At 38.8% G+C, this 23217-nt stretch overlaps 1 protein-coding gene across 2 annotated transcripts in view; it reads left to right on the top strand.

Annotated features, from left to right (window-relative positions):
• LOC134741959 (ankyrin repeat domain-containing protein 29) overlaps positions 1 to 23217 on the top strand; it is a 65653-nt gene that overhangs the window by 40878 nt on the left and 1558 nt on the right. Inside the window, exons 2-7 of one of the 2 annotated variants that reach the window (XM_063674857.1) lie at positions 12919 to 13029; positions 18414 to 18512; positions 20018 to 20116; positions 20553 to 20651; positions 21156 to 21353; positions 21921 to 22016. In XM_063674857.1, the coding sequence (XP_063530927.1) occupies positions 12919 to 13029; positions 18414 to 18512; positions 20018 to 20116; positions 20553 to 20651; positions 21156 to 21353; positions 21921 to 22016 (702 nt within the window). Of the gene's footprint in view, positions 1 to 12918; positions 13030 to 18413; positions 18513 to 18790; positions 18888 to 20017; positions 20117 to 20552; positions 20652 to 21155; positions 21354 to 21920; positions 22017 to 23217 lie in introns of those variants that run through there. The other variant, XM_063674856.1, reaches the window with a different exon arrangement.

Consider the following 23217-nt stretch of genomic DNA (forward strand, 5'->3'; position numbering starts at 1 on the left):
GAATCATAAAAGCAGCTAGAGAAAATTTAGCGCCTGGATAAAGTGTAATAGCAATAATTCAATTTGAGCATAAGCTTAATTACTACATCAATTATCAGGCAATTTATTAACTCTCTCAATCCCCCAAATATCTGAACACGCTTCTATTGCCAAGGCGCTAGAGTGCATGTTTAGATATTTTTGAGCACCTCGGCCGCTCCGATATATCTGCTGGCGACTGTACAAGGGTACTTATGTATGTACTATATGAATATGTACTATCGGAAGGTTGTCTCGAAAAGATTTATTACGTTTATGAGACTATGTTGTTAGATACCTAATTCTATCGTATTAGAATTTCGTAATTTTGTGCATTTATCTATGTACTTACATTTTATACAACAAAAACATAACAATTGTCATATACTCTGAAACTTTCACAAAGAAAGCGACTCCTGCGCATGTCGTATGTTTACGTTTCTAGATAAGCTGATAAAATTCCTTGTGTGGCGAAACGATGTAGGAGTAAAGATGTTGCATGTGGTAGATTTGACGCGATAGACGCAGCGTTGAACGCATGCGATCACGGAATGTAAGGAAATTGTATTGTATTGTAGTTCGGGCGATTTTCCGTAACTCGACGACTCACGACGGGTCCTGTCAGCCCAACTCCAAGAATCGTTTCGAACCTTTAATGTTGAGTAGGACTTCGGGGAGGTCTCGGGGATCCTAGATGTTCTGCCCTCGGCCCCAGGCTGCTGGGCGTGGTGCTGGAATGCAGCGGAGCGATTTCAGCACCACGTGAGAGGTTGTCTCTTCTTGTCCGTTCGTCCGCTTCTTGCTGTGTAACTTTTTCTTATAACTATTTGTTAACTGTATGCTATTTTATGTATTTTTCTTCGTCTGTTACCTTCCGTGATTCTTCTCACTTGATGGTCTCATATGAAGATCAGCGCTGGAAGTGGATCAACATGTTGAGATGAGACCATTTCGTGGCACTTTAATCTTATTCTATGTTTTCTTTTATATTATGTAACGTCTCGTTTGTTTGTGCTTAAGAATAAAATTTTATTCTATTCTATTCTATTCTGTTATAAAAAGATGAAGATGTAAGGTTTACCTATCCTCCCAATAATCATCAATGTCCTATGAAATAAGTATGTCGTTTCGAAAAAAAATTGTTGTTAACATAACCGGTGGAAGGTTTCACTCGCAGTCGATTTGCAGTTTCTTACTATGAAAACATAAGTTTATATGATAAACTAGACACAAGTGACAAGCCATCATATGGTCATTACCTCACAAAAAAGGAAAGAGGCGTAAATAGCCGCTTTCTAATGCAAACTAACATGAACGTGTTTAATGATATTGGCTTTCATATGCATATAATGTAAGTAAATTAGCTGATATTATCACAATAATGCGTTTACACTGAGTCGATAACGTAAAGGAATGGCCACACTGATTAATTTTCAAATCGTCCAGAACCCAAATTTTCTATTGGACGATTAGCCTTCGCGCCTACATTTTATTAATTGGCCGCTTTTTTCTACTGGCGGAAATGGTTTGACAGAGTATAACTACGCATACTTTACTGATTGTTACACTTGTCTTAGAGATCATGCACATGGTTTCTCATGCATTGCTTATAGTAAAAAAAGTAGTATTTGGACAATTTCAGACATTTGACAATTTTTTTTAACTTTGCACAAAAAATTAAAAAAATCGGACTTGAATACTCAAAGTATTCTCTACCAGTCAGAGCGAAACAGATATTTGCTAAGGTGCAGTAAGATAGTAATACTAATATACGCAAAACGTAACTGTATCCAAAATCTTCTAAATATGTAAATAGCTAAAACAGGTGCAATTTAATAAAATTGCGAATAAAATCCTAACCAGTTTTCTTCTACCGCAGTATCGATTCTACAATTTGGCTTGCCTTCAAGATTGTAATGTCCTTGACTTGAAATCCTAGTTATAACTTGGAATGCCCTAGTTCACATGTTTTAAACTTTTACATACATACATACCTACCTACATATAATCAAGTCTATTTCGCGGAGGAGTAGGCAGTGACCACGGATTTCCACAACTTTTAAACTTTTAGCTGCTTTTTACACGAGTCAAAGAATTTAATTTCCGACCCATTTCGTACCTTGTCATAGTGACATTCAATATGAAAGTCGCTAGAGACCTCATACTATCGTCACTGTGACAAAGTACAAAATGGGTGGGAAATTGAAATCTTTGACTGTACCGTGGGGCCCATAGAAAGGGATATAATTTTAAATGTTTACAAGTCCTACCTCTACGTATGTACCTATAGGTACTTGTTTCATTGAAACTACTGAGCCGATTTTAGCGCAGTATGTATGTACGTACCTATAAATGTTTTTTTTTATCTAAGTAATACCTACTCGTATGGCACATTTCGACCGATTTCCAAAAAGAAGACTTCTACAGGGTGGGCTTTGTTACACAAACAAGTGGTTTAAATTTTTCGAATACATATATATATATTTTTTTTTTTTCATAATTTTTATGTCCTCAGTTTAATAGTAATTGCGTAGGTAATATGAAAATTCAATTTAATACAACAAAAATCTTCCAGTATTATTATTATAAACTGTCTAAAAATAGAGTACTTAGGTATAATTAGCCGCTGTGAATTATCACGACACTAAAGTATAACTTCATTAACTCCTCTTACCCTCGATGCAAGAACTATACCAATTAATTTGTCCTAATAACACAATTCCATTAATTGCATAACATTACTCAACCGAAATATAGTCCTAACGGATCTGACGCTGTCGAAACAGCAACGAAATAGAGAGTTGTTTACGACTTGCAGCAAAAAAACGATCAATGAATGTAAGTACAGCGTTGTGCTACGTTAGACAATGTCAAGTGCGAGTGGCTTTTAAGATTTGTGTTTCGTTGTGTAAGAGTTGGTTAGTTGGAACATATCTGAAACACATTGATGGTGTCCAAAGCAATTATAACTTGCCACACTTGGACATATTACTTGCCTGTACCACATAAAATATGGCCCAAAAATACGTTGTCAAACAATTTTTAAGAATATTTTTCTTCCTAACACATCTTTAACTTTGTATTTTGTCATTAAAAATTAAGACTACAATTATTTAACTAAAACAAAACGTATTATCTTAAAAATCCTTTAGCTTTGATACATAAACGCAAAATATTAAAATTGACAACAATATGCCACTGTAAAAAAATGTTAACTTATTTTTGGGCTACCCTGTAGAAGCTGGCTATATTTTATAAATTTTGTTCTTGACAACTATGATGACATTTTATCTTCTATCGTGTATGTGATTTTTGTATTCTATCATATTGTATATTATTCGATTGTTGTGTTTAATACTGTTCATTTTATCTTTTCATTATCTTTTCAGGTACGGTTCCTAAAAGCAACAGTAGACACGGGTAAACGAGGGCGTGATAACAGAATACATCTCTACTTAAACTAGTTACAAATTGGCTAGATTATTTGTAAAGGTTTCGCTTCCTTTTTTGTACCGGTCGTATATTTTTAAATACCTTCAATCGTTTTGTCCAAATCATTGCAGAACCCTAAACCGAACAATAACAATCGCTAACTAAAAGCTACTGAACGTAAAAACTTTCGCTTGATAATTTTTTGCCGTGCCCATAGTAAACAAGTATTGTGCTCACTTTCATTGTATTGTGCGCTATGGCGCCAGTCAATGGGGTAAATTAGGCATTGTGTTTATTCACTAATACTGTGGTTTTATTGGATAAATGACATGCGATTGACTGAGAATAATAGTTGGTATGATATATCGGTGGAAAACTTTGTGTATTAGGTACCTAAGTAATCAAATATAGTTTAAAATCCTGGATGTACATAATGTTCGAATGACAATGTTGTTTTGTCATTCTAGTAATAATACATCAGTGTGACATCATCAGCCTATCATATATAACACTTACATACTATAATAATAATAAATATTACGCTTAGGTATGTAATGTGTACGAAATACCACACAATACGAGTACCTACAAACGAGAGCGTGAATGAGTATTCACTTAACAATAAGGTCGTGTTCAGTTTATTTTCCACAAATATTACTTTGGAGTTTGGACATTTGAGGAGTTTTTATAAGCCCTTTTGAAAAGACACTCCTCATTTGGTAAATCAACTATAATTGTACTAACTTTAACGTTTTTAACAAAAACATGAAAGTTACACGTTTTCCAGCAAGTTGTTTATTCAGCAAGACAGTGTTTATTTTAAAGATCATCGAACTTTGTGGTTGGGCAGCAAAAAGTAGCCGCGTTTTTTTTTTCAATTTTTGTCCCAAGATTTACTAGGTTTGTACAGGTTTTCGCGAATTAAAATACGTATTTTAGTAGCTTTAAGTGTGACGTTAATATCGCAATTAACGACTTTGATTTATTACGGTTCATATTTTATGGAAATGTTATGAGAATATGAAATGAATTAAGAATCAATGCAAACTTAGTTTATATTATTTTAAATGGTTACCTAAAGTTTTAATATAAAATACGTTGTAAAAACGAGTTCATATTTGAACCAGTGTTTGAACTAAAATTGTGGTATGTTCTTTAAAAAGGGACCTTATTAGCGATGGCGCTTACGCCATTATCTACGATGCTCCGATATAAATACAATGCCGCGCGACGCTGTGCGGCGTAAGCGCCATCGACAATAAGGTCCCTTTTCACAGAAAATGCCCCAATTGTGTTTGATTCATTGTGGCATTTGATATATTAATTGAATACCTACTTAAAACTCCTAAAAGGTGCACCTTCTAAGTCTGCAATGTAACGAAAATCGAAAACGATTTGTTGCGTCCCTTGCAATAGTTGCAATGCACGAGCGAAATGTCAAAATAATATCAATTAACATTCTCATGCACAGTCGCCATTGCTCAAAAATGTCTGAACACGCATTCTAGCGATTTGAGAGGCGTGTGAGCATATTTGTGAGCACCTTGGCCGCTCAAATACATCCGATGGCGATTTTACAATAGACATTCCCAAGGCTCAAGGTTCAATACAGTCTTGAGTTAAAGTCGTAAAACAAAGCGTTGTTTCAGATGATTGATCTGCGCGGAAGCTTTCTATTTGCGTGTCGTTGCCGAGTGAAAAACGTACGTTAATGCGCGCGCGCACGTTTCCGGAGATCTCAGCTTTGTACGGTCAAGTCTTAAGTTATCTAAACATTCTTCAAAAATGCAGGTTTTTTTTTATCATAGGTCATATTGAAAAAGTTTTACTTACTATTGGATTCGGGAAATCCCAAAAAACTTGGCTCTCCCATATAAAAAAATCGAAGGCTGCGCTGCCAAAATGTATGAACAGCCAACTTTTTTCTCGTGTTTTTGGAGTTGTTCCAGCATCGAATAAATCAGGCAAAGCAGCCAAACATAATTGCAGCGACTTTATAGGCGGAATTCAACATTACATGCCGTTCATATTATTTGGCCACTTTGGCAATCACCAAATATGTTATGCACTGATTGCTAACTTCTATAGGAATCTGTCATCTAAGACCTATAGTTGGTCAAATCAAATTATCAGTAAATAAGAGCAAAAAAAACTATGCTCATCCTTTTCTTTTGGGTGCTAGTACTAGTGTAAGACAAAGATATATTATTATCTGAATTATCTCTGTCTATGTTTGAAATGAGACAGTCCTTTCACAAACTATACCTAAATTAGGCATCTACAACCAATATAAACCAATCTAGATGTTAAATAAATAAATAAAAAACCGGACAAGTGCGAGTCGAACTCGTCCACTGAGGGTTCGCGGCAACAGAAATACATCATCTGTGAAAATTTCAACTGTCTAGCTCACGGTTCATGAGATACAGCCTGGTGACAGACAGACGGACAGTGGAGTCTTAGTAATAGGGTCCCGTTTTTACCCTTTGGGTACGGAACCCTAAAAAGCAGTGAATAACATTGAACCATTAGAATATTCAGAAAATTCTAATTCAAACTGTGCTTCTGCAATGGTACGATGGTAGGTAATGGGCCAAATGGGTTTGCTGATTAATTATCATTTAATGTGCAACCCAAATCTAAATGAAGAGCGTAACCCCCCGCGACATTGTATTGTACCCCTGGTGACCCCTTGTTTACCAATCTACCTGCTCTCAGCAACTAGCAGGGGTTTGAGGGGTTGTCTAGCAACGCCCGGAGATTAGAACGTTTACCCCGGGAGCCACGTGTTGCGAATTCTGAGTATATTTAATTAAATGATACAAGCTGTTTTTATATTTGAGATACTAAAATAATTTGTGGCGTTTTCTATAAAAAGGGACCTTATTGTTGATGGCGCTTACGCCATTATAAACGGTGCTCCGATATAAATACAATGCCGCGCGACGCTGTGCGGCGTAAGCGCCGTCGACAATAAGGTCCCTTTTCATAGAAAATGCCCCATTTATTGATTTTCCTCTTGTCTATTGTACGCAGTGCTATATTTATCTACCGTTCTTCATCAATTCTCATCTACTCAAAGGTTAACTGGAAGAAATCCCTTAAAGGGATAAGTTCGCCTTTGTACTGCCTATTTCTGTGCCATATTTGTGTTCTGTGTTTTGTACAATAAAGAGTTTATACATACATACATACATATATAATAGTTCGATTGTCCAATTCTCTATACTCTATTTTAATAATTTTGTACTGAAATGATCGATCAGTTGGACAGGGTCTCCTCGGATATATCGACGCGGAATCGGCAAAACCCGATAGGAAAAATCTTTAGAGCGAAAAAGCCGTCGACGCATCGGCAGGCTTCGGCCGATGCGAGCCGAACCGGACGAACGACGACTTTTTCGCTCTTATTGCGCAGACATAAAGCGTTTTCCTATCGGCTTCTGCCGATTCCGCGTCGATATATCTGGGGAGACCTTAAAGGTGATGTTCGGATGGCAGCTACTGGTGCATTACTGCGGCGACATTACTGTTACTTTGACGCGGGCGCTGTATGTAGCTGTCAATATCCTTGATAAAATGAGTGACGAATTAAACGTCGTACTTGCCTAATTGCGGCAGTAATTAATTAAAACTGCATAAATATTAGGACAATAGCAACTGGTCTCATGGCAAAATAGATTGAACTATGTAGCTTAATTCATTTCATTGAAATTTTACATGGTAAGTTAAACATTTCTATATTATATTAGGTACTTACCTGTCCGGGTTTTTATTTTACCTTAATCTTCTTCGATGTAATAAAACTTAGTAACACATGGAAATTCATTCAACTATCTATTGTATTGTTTACAGAACAAGGTTTGCTCTCATGTTCAAAGCAAACGTTTCTAAAAGAGATTTTAATTTGGGAGATCAAAGGTTTCTTTGTTATAATTTGAACATGGACGGACGGACGGACGGGAGTATCACTTTAGGAAATGTGCACTACAATAAAAGTAGGGGAGAAGAGTATAAATGGATGTAGGTACGTAATGAATTGAACATAAGCATATTTTATTTTAGTTGTTAGCATAGCTATTTTTAATTTTGTTCATATGCCTAAATATAATACTCGTATAGTGTGCAAATAACTCAGTGAATAAATCAATGTATTTAATCCGAGGCTGCGAAAAAATTACCGTAAATGTAAAACTGATTCAATTCTACTCCGTCGATCAATCATACCAACCCATCAATAATGAAGATTATGGATGGGTCTCGACTATACTAGAAAAAATACATCATTATGTGTTTGTTTTGTGAGAAAAGTTTTGATTTTTAACAATTTTAACACAAATCAGTGAAAGAACATGGGTCAAAGTCACATGGCGTTCTAAAAATAATAAAAACTAACATTTTATTTTTCAGTTTTAATCCTGTGTCGATAGATGGCAGTAAATTTCCTGTGACTACAAAATTTACTAAGACAATAACTTTCTATACACTCTATTCTCTTTGCTTATACAACGAATTCACTTCCTGTCACATCGACCTTATAAACAATTTGATAGTTTTGGCGTACACAAACAAATGCTTTTCCTGTCTAATTAGCTAGACCACGGTGTATATCTCAACCACTGAAAAACACTTCAAGAAATTGAAATAGGAAATGCCTAAAGTGAATAGAATGTGCAATTCCCGTATCGCAATCACGCAGACCGGTCGAGCTCATTGGGGCCCCAATTCATCCGGTAAATATGGCTATTTCGCATCTCCCTACGAGTAGGCATGTATGCACAATCAAGAGGATGATCTGTAGTGAACATGAAAAATAAATTTCGTTGGCTTGCTCTATCACGTTAGATGGGAGACCCACACCGACGCAGGATCGGCAAAAGCCACACACAGCTAAACCACAGGGCGGACACGCTATACATCAAAAATCACTTGCATTTCTATGTGAGAACGGCACGTCTGTACACGCGTCATGTGTCATAGTGTGAGTAAGTTGCTTAAAAATAGTACTGAGCGGCCGGCAAACGGCCGTCAATCTGCTGTCGCGGGGCGAGGTAATTCGAGTCGGGGCGGGGCGGTGCGTGGCCGTTCTGCATGATAATACTCATTCTGTGGCTAAACTATGGAATGATCAGTCACCTAGTTTTGTTACGATTAGAAAAAAGTCAGTATGAAGTAAAGCGCGAGGTTATAAATCAGGTAGTTAATGTGGCTGAACTTTAAAGGCGGAGTTCTTTATAATGCTTGAAAAAGCAAAGTATTATGCCTATAATGTATCTTGAGCTATACTTATGTACCTACCTATGACTATTATACGTACGTACCTATAGATACATACTAAATAGCCAGCCAGCGAGATGCTTGAGCGCATGTAACTGATATAACGGCAGCAGACTTCCATTCTGCACGCGTTATATGTCATTAGCATTTTCCAATATTGCGTGCAATTTGCTCACAAATGAAATAATTTTAACTATTAAATCGTTGCATTTTTAACTTAATTAATTGCAGTTATTTCAACATTTATTTATCCTCCTCTTTTTAGAATCTTCAACTTGGCCCCCGGAAAACATTGTCAAGTTCAAATAACAGATGAAAGTAGAAATTTGTTTTTGGATCTTAGTCTGTTATATACTATATACATTTGTGAATTTTTATACATTTGAAGGACAAGCCTAACTTTTTATTATAATACAATTGTGACGTTTTCAATCAAAAGGTACCACATTGTCGCTTGACATAAGGACGAAAATTGCTTGTAGGTATCTTTATACGAAAAACCTGTCAGCGTCCAAGCAAGCAATAATGTGGTACCTTTTGCTTGTAAACGACACAATTTAAAACAACCAAAAAGCTTCGTACAAAGCCTGGTTTGACTCAGTACACTGACACAAATGTCTATTATTTGCGACGTAGCAATCGAATTCCAGGACGGTTCCATTTCATTCGGAAAAACAAAGAAATTAGCGCATACAAACTCAGCTCGGGTGTTTGAATATTGTTCAGAATGTCCAATTTTTGTCGTCTACTTTCCTCTTAAAGCTATAATATAATACAGCAAAAAACCGGCCAAGTGCGAGTCGGACTCGCGCACGAAGGGTTCCGTACCATTACGGAAAAAAACAGCAAAAAAATCACGTTTGTTGTATGGGAGCCCCATTTAAATATTTATATTATTCTGTTTTTAGTATTTGTTGTTATAGCGGCAACAGAAATACATCATCTGTGAAAATTTCAACTGTCTAGCTATCACGGCTCATGATATACAACCTGTTGACAGACAGACAGACAGACGGACAGCGGAGTCTTAGTAATAGGGTCCCGTTTTTACCCTTTGGGTACGGCACCCTAATAAAAAACTGACATCCCATAGCATAATGCTAAAGTCATTTCATATGAATTGAGCGCTTGTCGAATAGCGGCGGCGCGCGCGCATAACGGACAACGGCACGGCAGACTAATTGCAGTTTATCGTCAGATGATTAGCAGATGCACACGCGATCTTAGATATACAGGGTGACTCATAAAGCATGTCTATTGGGGCCTAGAATTCTAAACTTCCGTTTTGGTTCTAAGTCTAAGGGCCCGTTTATCGAAAACTAGCTCGTAATACAAGTGGAAGTCCCTTTCTAACAAAAGCTGTCAAAAAGGGACTTCCACCTGTATTACAAGCTATAAGCTTTTGATAAACGGGCCCTAAGGTAGTGGTAGTATTGTACAAAATGTAAGTTAAATGCTATTTACATTAGGACTAGGATTAGGAAGGCTAACTTATTCCTTTAAGGGATCTCTTCCAGTTAACTAAAAAATAAGATTTATTTGGGAATATATTAGCAAGCAAATTTAGCCCTACACCAATATCAGTTGCTGGTAAATTACAAAACACCCTGTATAATACTAAAATATGCAGTCTATTTTTAGCCTCTCTCCTTTTAATAATGATTATTAAAGAGTAATGGGCACATGAGAATGAGAGCGTACTATTATAATAGAAATTCCAATGAGAGTTATCCAACCGTGTATACAGCTTGTGAACATAAGTATAAAAAACCGGCCAAGTGCGAGTCGGACTCGCGCACCGAGGGTTCCGTACTTTTTAGTATTTGTTGTTATAGCGGCAACAGCTAGAAATACATCATCTGTGAAAATTTCAACTGTCTAGCTATCGCGGTTCATGAGATGCAGCCTGGTGACAGACAGACGGACAGCGGAGTCTTAGTTAATAGGGTCCCGTTTTTACCCTTTAGGTACGGAACCCTAAAAACCATCTTTTCTCGATTATCACGAGTAATATTATGATGGTGGCAAATAAGACATTTGCCAACTTAAAGGCGGATCAAAAATAACTGAAGGGTACACGGATAGAACATGTCTAGTCACTTTAGTAACATTTTGAGTAACCGCGGTTTTAAAATTTGGAACCGTGTCAAAATGTATGGTAATTCCGTAACCAGGAATTTTTTAACAAAAAAAAAGGTTGTGTTACATATATTATACAGTGGTAGCAAAAGATATAACTAATTCATCAAGAGCTCTACATTTTGAAATGAGAATCTCATTTTCCGAAAAAAGTGACTAGACATGTTCTTTCCGTGTACCCTTCAACTGAGAGTCAGGTGTACACTGTACAGGCGCCAGCAGATATATCGGAGCGGCCGAGGTGCTCAAAAATATCTGAACACGCACTCTAACGACTTGACAATAGAGGCGTGTTCAGAAATTTGTGAGCGCCTTGGCCGCTCCGATATATCTGATGGCGACTGTACGCGTACAGTACAAGCCAAAATCGATCAGCCTAATTTATTTATGAACAATTTTGATGAGGACATTATGAACAATATGCGACTAGCTGGACGGACTGAATAGATCACTCGATAGCTGAATTAGACGGACTTCATCATCATCATATCAGCCCTTTATCGCCCATTGCTGAGCATAGGACTCTCTTCCAGTACGCCATAAAATTAATGAAGTCCTTCTAATTCAGCTGCCGAGAGCATTTAATGCAAATGTAGGTAAACTTTCATTTAAAAAGATTTTACATCGCATAACAAAACCTAACATTTCCATCTTCACTACCACTTACGCTGCGTTTTACGTAAGTGAACGCGGTGAATCAATCCTTTGATACCTATAGAAGTGTCCTACGTGGGCGGTCTCGTTGCGAACGCGAACGCCGTTTGCCCGCCGCGCGCCGCACCGCTTTGCGTTCGCGTTCGCGTGTTGTTCGCTTACGTTAAGACGCAGCGGTTGATTGGCAGTTGTGCGTTTCCCCATGCTTCCCTCTTGCCTCGCACAGCTAAACTGTCAAATGACCTGTCGCCCGCGGTATTTCCGGACCGATACCAACGTCAACCCTTCAAGAAAGTCGCGTACTCCTATCTTAAATGCCGGCAACGCACTTGCAACTCCTCTGATGTTACAGCTGTCTTTACAAAGTTTGCCTCATCATCATAGCAGTTTTACTACAAAAACCTGAATTTCCATCACTTTAACAGTTTCAGCTACAAAAATGGTCAATTTTCAGTCTCCCGTCAATGGTTACTGCCTATTAAATAAAAGCACAGCCCCCATGACCCGGCCTTGACCGACCATAAATATGAATCGCTTACGGGTTGGTCGTTTGGACCGATTATTTCACGGGTGTAGATCAGAGACACGAGATTACCTATCATTAGCTTATAAATATTGATTACCTACCGTAAAATGGGGTGAGTAGGAGCAAAACTGACATTCAAACCTCGATAACATTTTATTTTTACATATGCAAACTTAATGGTGTGTATAATAAGTGTTCCGGACGTGTGTATTTTAGTTTTTATTTTATATTGGGTAGTTCCATTTCATAACTTTGACGATAAACAGGAAAAACCACCTCACCCCGTAGTCCCTCGTAATTGGGGTGAGGTGGGTTTTCATACAAAGGTGATTTTGGAAGATTGTTGGAACGTTTTTTTTTTATTATGAGTATTACTATAGCTTCATTTTTAAATGGAATACATTATTTTTGTAGCAGTAGCCTTAAAAACCCATCTCACCCCCCTTTTATCCCTTCTCTCCCCATTCATAACCCAACTCTCCCCGCGAACCCTACTCACCCCATTTTACGGCATACAGATATTAGTTTGAGTCCCGGGGCCTTCCCCGGGACATAGGATACTTTTTATCCCAGAACTCATCCCTCAAGGGGGTGGAAATTTAGATGAAACTTGGTATGGGGATAGTTTGAGCTGTGGGGAAGGATATAGAATATTTTTTATCCCCGAAATCATCCCTTAAGGGTGTACAAAATGGGGTGGAAATTTATAGAGTGGACCAATTTGGGGGTGAAAAAAAAGGATGGATTTAAAAGCAGATTTGTTTAAAAATTAAGGTACCCAAATTACTGACCACGCAAACGAAGTCGCGGGCGGGGAGAGTTGGGTTATTATAATAATAGAAATAATATTAGGTACCATTTTGTTGTTACAGAAAGAATCTCGTACAGATGTGCAGTTCCATCTAGCGGCGTTACGCGGAGACTGCGACCGGCTGCGACAGCTCCTGGACACTGGGAAGGTTCACATCGATTCGAGAGATCGGGTAAGTTATAAATCTATTCCATACGTATATAGGTAGTACCGAATCAACAACTCTACGCTGCGCTCAAAACGTATTACGCTGCGTCTTACGTAAGCGAAAACTCGCGAACGCGAACGCGAAGCGGTGCGGCGCGGGCCCACGGCGTTCGCGTTCGCAACGAGATCGCCAACGCAGGACACTTCTATACGTATCAAAGGATTATTTTGTATTTTTTAGTATGTAATGTTTGACGATCATGATAAGACATGCATAATTTTGACATTGATGCAAATTTATAGTGTAATTTTTATCCTGAAAAAAAAAAATCCGCGCCGCATCGCGTCGCGTGTTGTTCGCCTACATTGCGTTACCGGTATTACTGATGGTAAGACCGCCAAGTTGAAATGGGACTGGGCCGGCCATGTCTGCCGCATGCACCTCCAGTGGACCAAAATAGCGACACTGTGAGACGTGAGGGTGCTGCAAGATGGGTGAGGTGCTGGCAGGCCTAGACAGAGATGGCGGGACGATCTGGATGACACGGATGGAAATGGAAATCGAGTGGGAAGGCCCTTGCTCAGCAGTGGGGTTTAATAACATATTCACACGCATGTACGTCTTAGACAAAAATATATTTACACGACCTTATTTTCAGTGTCTTAGAGGCATGTTAATATATTTTTGGAATGTTGACTTGTTTAGATATTTGTGACTTCGACTGTACACGTATCGATCGTCAGCATATAGTTCTAAACAACTCAACTCAGCTTCGGTTCCGCTGATACCGCCTGGCCCACTTTCAGTTCTTTTATTACAGTGGTAAACTGCGTTATAGCTACTTAATAATGTTAGGAGTCAGGTTACATTTGAAAGGCTACAGCGATCTTGCTATTATGGGCCATAAATCGGCCCATAATTTTGTTGTCGAATTTTTTTTCGTCGGATTTCGATAATTTGGTGAATGGATAGTTCCTTATTCTGTATAATATAAGCGCAATTTCACCATATGTACGTCCTAAACATCTTCAACTGACATATTAAATATATTAATAACGGGTCACTCACGTGTTTTAAGTCGAAAACGCTCGACATGTTTCACTCCGTACCGAGGAGCGTCGCGCCAGTCCGTCACCGTCGACGCAAGCTCCTGATGACGCTACTCGGTACGGAGTGATACATGTCGAGCGTTTTCGACTTAAAACACGTGAGTGACCCGTTATTAATATATTTAATATGTCTGTGTCTCACGGAAGTTTTGTTATCTTCAACTGAGTTACGAAAAAGCATAGTATTTGTAACCCAATGGAAAATAACTTTTTTTTTCGGGACAATTTGTAATCATATTTTATCTCGCCTAGGAGCTCTTCAAACCAGGCAATTTTTATCTAAATGTAGCGAAAAAAAAATCGACAACAGAAAAAAAATCGGTCCATAATAGTATAGTAAAATCGAGTACCTATCTACCTATCATTAGTAAGGTCAGATCAGACATATAAATATCAATCATATCTTGTTCTTCTCCAACTCCAATGAACGGAGCGGAGATGTGGGGAATCAACCAATAGCATTGGTTTGGTTGTAATCTCCGCTCTGCAGGATTACAACATTTACAACCAATGCCCGCTTCAGTGGACAAGCAGCCTATGTGCCTATGGAGGGATAATTTTCCGCTCGCCGCTTATGCCTGACACCGGCCCCACAAACGCGTTAATAGCGAACTTATGACGTGCTATGCGATCATACGCGGGAATATATTTTGTAACCGTTGCGTAATGTATTATAACACTAGTGTACAATGGAACGCATTTTAATTTAAGGCGCCTTAATGACTCGTTTTTGCCGTGGGACCGTGACTTGCTATAACGAAATGTGTGAATGATAGGTTGAAAGGTCTGTACAGTTGATATAAAGTAAATATTACTTATTTTGATTCGGACTATTATATTTTACAGTAAGTACATCTGGTCATCTGGTGCTTCATTACGACACCCTGTGCTATAATAAGCACATTACGTAACTACGTCGAAAATTTAAAGCCATATGTAACTGTAAAACGTGGTACGATACACGTGCGGATAGGTAATTCGCAACTCGTCGATTTAAATTTCGCCACTCGTTGCGAATTTCCTTTTTTTCGCACTTGTATCGTAAATTAACTATTAACGCTCTTTAAGGGTCGTTAAAATACATAACATATTGTAACAAAGTATTACCTACATTTCGATCACTTATATCTTTGCAAAGTATTTGTATTTGTATTTATTTATTTGCATAATCATGTACATTACATTTACAGAGATGGTATTTGCAAAGTAAGAGGCACTGATACCCTGGTAGGGCATAGCAAAAAATATCTTACACACTAAATTCAATTGGTATAGTATTTAAATAATGTCACAAAATTTTTCAAATAAAAATTATATACTTATATCTAAGTTGACATGCACCTATGCATACTTACATTAAATTACAAACATTACAAAACTATTAACAATTACAAAATTATTCTCTTATTTATTAAAACATGTCAAACGTATATCTAATCTAAATAACATATGTCAAGCAACATCATTCATAAATTCTTCAATAGAATAGTAGGCTTTTTGGACTAGGAACGTCTTAAGCTTCCTACAGAACAAAGAACACTTGTTTTCCTCCTTTATGTTTTCCGGTATTTTATTATAAATTTTAATTGATCTGTAATATGGACCTTCTTTATAGATATTTAATTTAGAAGTGTAAAATAAAGTAAAAAATAAAGTAGTGCCCTCCTAGGTAATTTTGATATCGTTGTGCCCCTTAAAGTCCATCGTTAACTGTCATAACCGCAATGTAAATCAGCCTTTAGCACCGCGTCATAACATAACCGCGTCTAGGGTTGCCATATGGAAGAATTAAATGTCCTGATAAAAATGCTGACATCACCCTAAAAATCCGGGCATTTCTTGTAACAGATTTGGCGTAGCTTGAAAGACGCCCCGGCGACGCGCTTCACGCGCTGCGGTGTACTGCATCGTGAGGTCTTTTCTAAAAATCCGGACACTTGCCAAGTCCGGCCGCAATCTGGACAGAGGTTCAAAAATCCTGACATCATTACTTTCTGACATTTTATCTCACTGTATTTGACTTTTAATTTTTTATTTTGTTATGATTTGTTTGTTTTTATTTATTTTTTAATTATTTAACTGAATTATTATTTTATACAATTTGACGATCTTTTTGTGAGTTCATGTTATTTAGATACATTGTGACATTATTAAATATCATGTAATTCCCAATAAGAAATAAATTAATCTAATCTAATCTAATCATGTCCGGACAAATCCGGACGGATGGCAACCCTAACCGCGTCCGACGCAGGCGCAGTGTAAATCAACCTTTAACGAAGGCTATATGCAATTATGTACAAGTTATGTGTCCTGTGTGAAGCTATTGTGCGCAGGATTCACATGTAGGTACACACAACTGCAAAAGTGCATACTGCATGTGCATACCCACTTTAGGAATGGAATTCATTCATAAAATGGACATACACTGGTGCAGCTCGCTGTACAGTCGCAATCAGATATATCAGAGCGGCAATAGTGCTCAATAATATCTGAACTTGTATTTATCCTGATAATAGGGGCGTGTAAAAGTGGACTGAACGAAGATGTAGTGACAAAAATTGAGAAAGGTATGTTTGGACTATTATTTAACCTTTTGGACGCCAATGACGGATATATCGGCACCGCAGGTCCAACGCCCAAGAACGGATTAATCGGTCAAAGACCACAGCGCAACATAGACCTACGTGCATGTGCATAATGGTCAATTTCAGTTTTGACATTTGGGTGACGTGGCGTCCTAGTGACAGCTCTTGTGTTTGGCACAGCGTCGAAAAGGTTAAGCGTCTGATTCTAAGCAACTGAATTTTAATAATGTTTATACATGCATATAACTGCATAAAACCGTAATAGTACATACAGTAAGTCAGTAACACTAGCATAACACATGAGTACTTATCCACGTCAACTAGAGCGTTGCAATGTTCACGGTGCAGCAACTGCAGCAAGATTCATCTGGGCGCGTTTCCACATGGCAAATCTAGTGACATGACCGTAATGAGCTATTTACATGTAGGATTTTGGTCAGAAAGTTGTTACCGATTATAGTAAGACGAATATCGTATGATAATTTTTAAGTAGGCTTTACCCACCGAGGAATAATAAAAAAAACCGGCCAAGTGCGAGTGGGACTCGCGCACGAAGGGTTCCGTACCATTACACAAAAAAAACGGCAAAAAATCACGTTTGTTGTATGAGAGCCCAACTTAAATATTAATTTTATTCTGTTTTTAGTATTTGTTGTTATAGCGGCAACAGAAATACGTCATCTGAGAAAAGTGTGAAAATTTCAACTCTCTAGGTATCACGGTTCATGATATACAGCCTGGTGACAGACAGACGGACAGCGGAGCCTTAATAATAGGGTCCCGTTTTTACCCTTTGGGTACGGAACCCTAAAAACCGATCAAGAGTTGGGCCAAATTTATTTGAATGACAGATCCTCTAGGTTGTCCTACCTCCAGTGTTAGTTTGACGTGATATTTTTGGAACACTCTGTACCTATATCTATTTTGTAGGAAATTTTATACAGATTATATATACCTATATGTAACAGAACATTTTTTGCTACGGGCCACCGTTTACGAGTTATTTACGAAAAAGGGACCTTTAAACCCCTTGGTACGTAAATAAACACAACGCAGCTACTTAGTAGCCTAAATATTTTAGTGAGGGTACATGCAGCGTGCGTACCACGCTGCATATTTAGGAACATGCCTATGGCGCTTCAAATATAATAACGGTAAAAAGTACAATATCTAAGTAGGAACATGCCTATGGCGCTTCAAATATAAAAACGGTAAAAAGTACAACATCTAAGTAGGAACATGCCTATGGCGCTTCAAATATAAAAACGGTAAAAAGTACAATATCTAAGTAGGAACATGCCTATGGCGCTTCAAATATAAAAACGGTAAAAAGTACAATATCTAAGTAGGAACATGCCTATGGCGCTTCAAATATAAAAACGGTAAAAAGTACAATATTTAAGTAGGAACATGCCTATGGCGCTTCAAATATAAAAACGGTTAAAAGTACAATATCTAAGTATAGGAACATGCCTAAATATTTTAGTGAGGGTACATGCAGCGTGGTACGCATATGGGGCAATCTATGAAAAGGGACCTTATTGTCGATGGCGCTTACGCCGCACAGCGTCACGCGGCATTGTATTTATATCAGAGCATCGTTTATAATGGCGTAAGCACCATCGACAATAAGGTCCCTTTTAGAAAATACCACTTATACGCTGTTAAAGATGAAGATAAATGTTCTATATTGGATAATTTCTATTTTCAGGATGGCACTACACCGCTGATTCTGTCTGCCGCGATGGGTCATACGGAGTGTGTGAGAGAACTACTCGCGCAAGGGGCAGACCCGGCCTGCAGTAGAACGGTATGATTCACTCTCCTATGCATTGATAAAATGCGTCGTTAATATAACGGATTGCTGTGGCGCGACGACCCGAAGTGGATCTTGGCCTCCGACACCAAAGACCGCCATGCTACTCTGTCCAATGCCGTTTCTGTCCAGTCGACGGCGCCGAGTTCGCTGAGGTCTCTGCACCACACGCCATATCAGACAGATTATGCTGGATGGTATATTTGGGTCTTTAATATAAAAAATACTGCAATGTAAGGCCAGATACCAAGTGAGGAAAACCCACGTCCGGATAATACTACACCGCTGATTCTGTCTGCCGCGATGGGTCATACGGAGTGTGTGAGAGAACTACTCGCGCAAGGGGCAGACCCGGCCTGCAGTAGAACGGTATGATATGACTCACTCTCCTATTCATTCTCCGACACCAAAGACCGCCATGCTATATATTCTGTCCAATGCCGTTTCTGTCCAGTCGACGGCGCCGAGTTCGCTGAGGTCTCTGCACCACACGCCATATCAGACAGATTATGCTGGATGGTATATTTGGGTCTTTAATATAAAAAATACTGCAATGTAAGGCCTGATACCAAGTGAGGAAAACCCACGTCCGGATAATAATCTGTGAATGGCATCCACGAAAAGTGAAATTTGCCCGAACCGCATGACTTACGCATCCAGTAAGAAATGAGAATCACTTAGTTTGCGCTGCGGTTGGCCAAATATCATTTGAAACAGACGTTAATAAATTGTGACGTTTTCATCCAAAAGGTACCACATTGTCGCTTGTTGATTTCTAATTGAAGCTATATGGAAATAGCGCCTTATTGACAATAAGTACCCTTTTGGTTGAAAATGCACAATTAGAAGCGTTGTACCACTATAATTATCTGAGAATGACGAGTTATACTAATAAAAATAGTGGGGATCCGTACCCTTATATAATATGTCCTTAGCATATTCGGTATGGTGTTCTGATTAGGTAGTAAAAAGTTAAAAAAAAATTTTTTTGACGCGAAAATAGTAATATTAATGAAATCGCGAAAAAATTTAGTACATATGGTGCTACTTTCTCGCACTAGTGCGTAAAGTGCATTTTTTGTGCATATGTCGAAAGTTTAAAGGGCCATATGTACTCTAAAACGTTGTTCGATACACGTGCGAATAGGTAATTCGCAACTCGTGTCAATTTTAAAACACTCCCTGCGGTCGTGTTTCAATTTATCGCCACTCGTTTCGAATGTCCTCTTTTCCGCACTTGTATCGACAATAATTTGGTTGTCCCATAGAAATCAGCGGCTTCACATCAGCCGGAATGTATGAAACAGGCAAATGTTTTTTCGCGATTTCGGCATTGGTCCCATAATAAAAGTTGTTATATGACGTACAAAGTCACTACGTAGAGTATGAACAGTGGTTAAAATTTCACCTGTATTTCCACAGTAAAAACGTATCCCCTTTGTGTGCACATTACTTATTATTATTATTATTGTGTGTTATTAAAGTGTCGTGTATGTCAGACAGGAACGAGCGCGTTATTCTTCGCGGCCCAGAACGGGTTTCTCGACATAGCGAGGTTGCTGCTCGACGCGGGCGCCGGCATCGACGCTCCGAGCACGGTCAGTTGATAATCAACATTATCTTGTAAGGCACAAGGGAACTTTTTCCGTACCTAAAGGATAAAAACGGGACCGTATTACTAAGACTCTGCTGACCGTCTATGGCTGTAGGTATCACATGAACCGTGATAGCTAAGACAGTTGAAATTTTCACAGATGCGTATTTCTGTTGCCGCTACAACAACAAATATTAAAAAGTACGGAACCCTCGGTGGGCGAGTCCGACTCGCACTTGTCCGGTTTTTAAATCTTGTAGTATCTACGCAAAAAAAACATGATGGAGGTGCTGAGATTAATCGAAATAAGTATTTAGTGCTGGGATTAGTGCTTTTCAAGAAGGTTTTACAAGCAGTTAGCAGAGCTGTTCGTTTATTTTTAGGGCTATGAATTTAGTCAGTAAAGGGTCTAATTGAACATAATTGCTTTCGTGTTACAGGATGGCGGGACCCCGTTGTTCGTGGCGTGCCAATGTGGGCATCTACCTGTCGTCGAAGAGCTGATCGCAAGAGGAGCGAATGTCAATTCTGCCATGAAGGCAAGAATTTGAAAATATTGTTTATATTTTATAATAACTGACATTACTGACTGACTGACGAGTGAGTGTTACACACGTGGTACATTTGAGTACGCCGAATGACTCAGATTTGTTGGACAGAAAACTTTGATTGAAGATTGCCATGCATTGCTAGGATGCATAAGTAAGAAACGGTCCGGATTTCTGTTTTTCGAATCGTTTTTGACGGCTTATATTTTTGCAGCCTGGGCTAAAAAGCGTGTGGTATACATTTTATTAGCATTGAAGCTGTATATGCTGCTTCCTCATGGGCTGGGAAAGGAGAAAGCCCTAGAGGGTTGTGAGGAATGATTATTGATTATGTGCGCCAATAGCATCATAAAAGATGATGCCGAAGATCGTGCGAAAAAAAGATGCCAAGTACGCAGCAGATGAGGACGCAACTGGGCTAAATCACGTGAAATGAGAGACTTGCTAAAATTCAACGTATAAAATGATAATAGTGCCACCTTATTTATTTTCCAGGACAAAGCCACCCCCCTCTTCATAGCAGCACAGAACGGCCACGAAGACGTCTGTCGAACATTACTCACAGCTGGCGCTAGAGTGGACTCCGCACGCGCCGACCGCGCAACTCCATTGTGGATAGCGGCGCAGTGCGGACACGACCATGTCGCGAGGACATTGCTGGCTGCCGGAGCGAGGGTCGACCAGATACGACAGGTCAGTAAGAGAATAGAACAAACAGTCGCAATAACGAGTGACCTCAATAGCGAGAAAGACAGGCCTGAAGTCTCCCGCGACTACCAGAGCAGATATTTTTTTCTTAGCACAAACACAAGGGCCTAATAAAATAAAACGCAAGGGTTTAATAGCCTCGCAAATGGTTAAGCCCGCCGCTGCCTTAAAAAGACATCCACAACAGACATATCTTTGGAAAATTCGACGTAGGTTTATGACTTCAATTATTTACCCCGTGCCCATAAGTAAACTTTGATGCTCTTTATTGTTTAAGACAGTCTGTATAAAAAGAACTAGGTTTATTATGCTGTAGAAAATGATTTGAGTTCAAAAGTTTGATTTATCAAAAGCGGTCTTCGAAATGCAAACGTTCACGAATATCAATCGGGAGTTTTCAAATTTCTATTGGTGCCATGACCAGGATTATCGAGTTAATAAAAGTCATCATCTTCCTCGCGTTTTCCTGTTATTTATGCCACGGCTAAAGGGAGCCTGGGGTCCGCTTGGCAACTAATCCCAGAAGTTAATAAAATGTGACGTTTATTTCAGGATGGAGCCACACCGTTGTTTAAGGCGGCGCACAAGGGGCACGCTGCCGTCGTCGTCGAGCTGCTGAAGTATAGGCCCAACCTCGGCCTGTTGCCAGTAAGTACCTAGTGTTTTGAACATTAAATCCTGCTTCGCCCTGGCCGTGCGATTGTGAAATGAACTGTCACATTTTAACCCCTCTGGTGTTGGAGGTGTCCATGTGCGACAGGAATCGCTTACCATCGGGCGATTCGTCCGGTCGTTTGCATCCTATATCATAAAATAATTGCTTTATGATTAGGAAAATGTCACTCATTTGATATTAATTTGTGTTGGTGTGCCGAGGCCAAAATATACTTGAGCGAATCGGGGCAGCGTTTGAGGGAGAGAGGTTACGACCCTCGTTTCGAGTCATTCCTGATTCGTTTTATGGCAATCCTGAGAAGGTACGTGTCTCTGAGAAAAACCAAATTATAACTAACGAAAATGCGGACAAACACATTGACTTAAAACTTTATGGGAAACAATAGTTTGAGAACAAATTAAATTACTTTCTTATGAATATATTTTAATTTGTGGTTTTTAGAAGTAGGCACACTACTATTTAAACTATAAACGAAATAAATATCATATACAAAGGAAAAAAAAAACCATATACATAGTGGTCGAGGCATCTGTCGCGTAAACGGAGGACGCCGGTTCGATTCCAGCCCCGGGGCACGGGCTTGGGTAATTTTTAGGGTTCCGTACCCAAAGGGTAAAAACGGGACCCTATTACTAAGACTCCGCTGTCCGTCTGTCACCAGGCTGTATCTCGTGATCTGTGATAGCTAGACAGCTGAAATTTTCACAGATGACAATTTTCGGTTGCCGCTATAACAACAAATACTAAAAACAGAAAATAGAGATTTAAGTGGGGCTCCCATACAACAAACGTGATTTTTTACCGAAGTTAAGCAACGTCGGGCGGAGTCAGTACTTGGATGGGTGACCGTTTTTATAGATAATGGTACCTAGAGCGGTACTGTCATAGTAAATTTTGTAACCCCAGTAAATTCACTGCCATCTGTCGACACACTTTAAAACTAAAAATAAATATTTGTAAAAATACGATAAAATGTATTTAAATATGGATAAATGATTTTTTTATTTGCATTAATTATTTTTATATGATTTTAACCCATGTTCTTTCACTGGTATGCGTTAAAATGATAAATAACAAACGAAACCGTCAACGCTATCTATACGACTGTAGGCCAAAACTAGTAGCGCCCTCTGAACGAGAGTCAAATTTTCTTGATTTTCGAGGCACGTTTTT

Source organism: Cydia strobilella, chromosome 6 (genome assembly GCF_947568885.1).
Source record: "Cydia strobilella chromosome 6, ilCydStro3.1, whole genome shotgun sequence".
Taxonomy (NCBI): domain Eukaryota; kingdom Metazoa; phylum Arthropoda; class Insecta; order Lepidoptera; family Tortricidae; genus Cydia; species Cydia strobilella.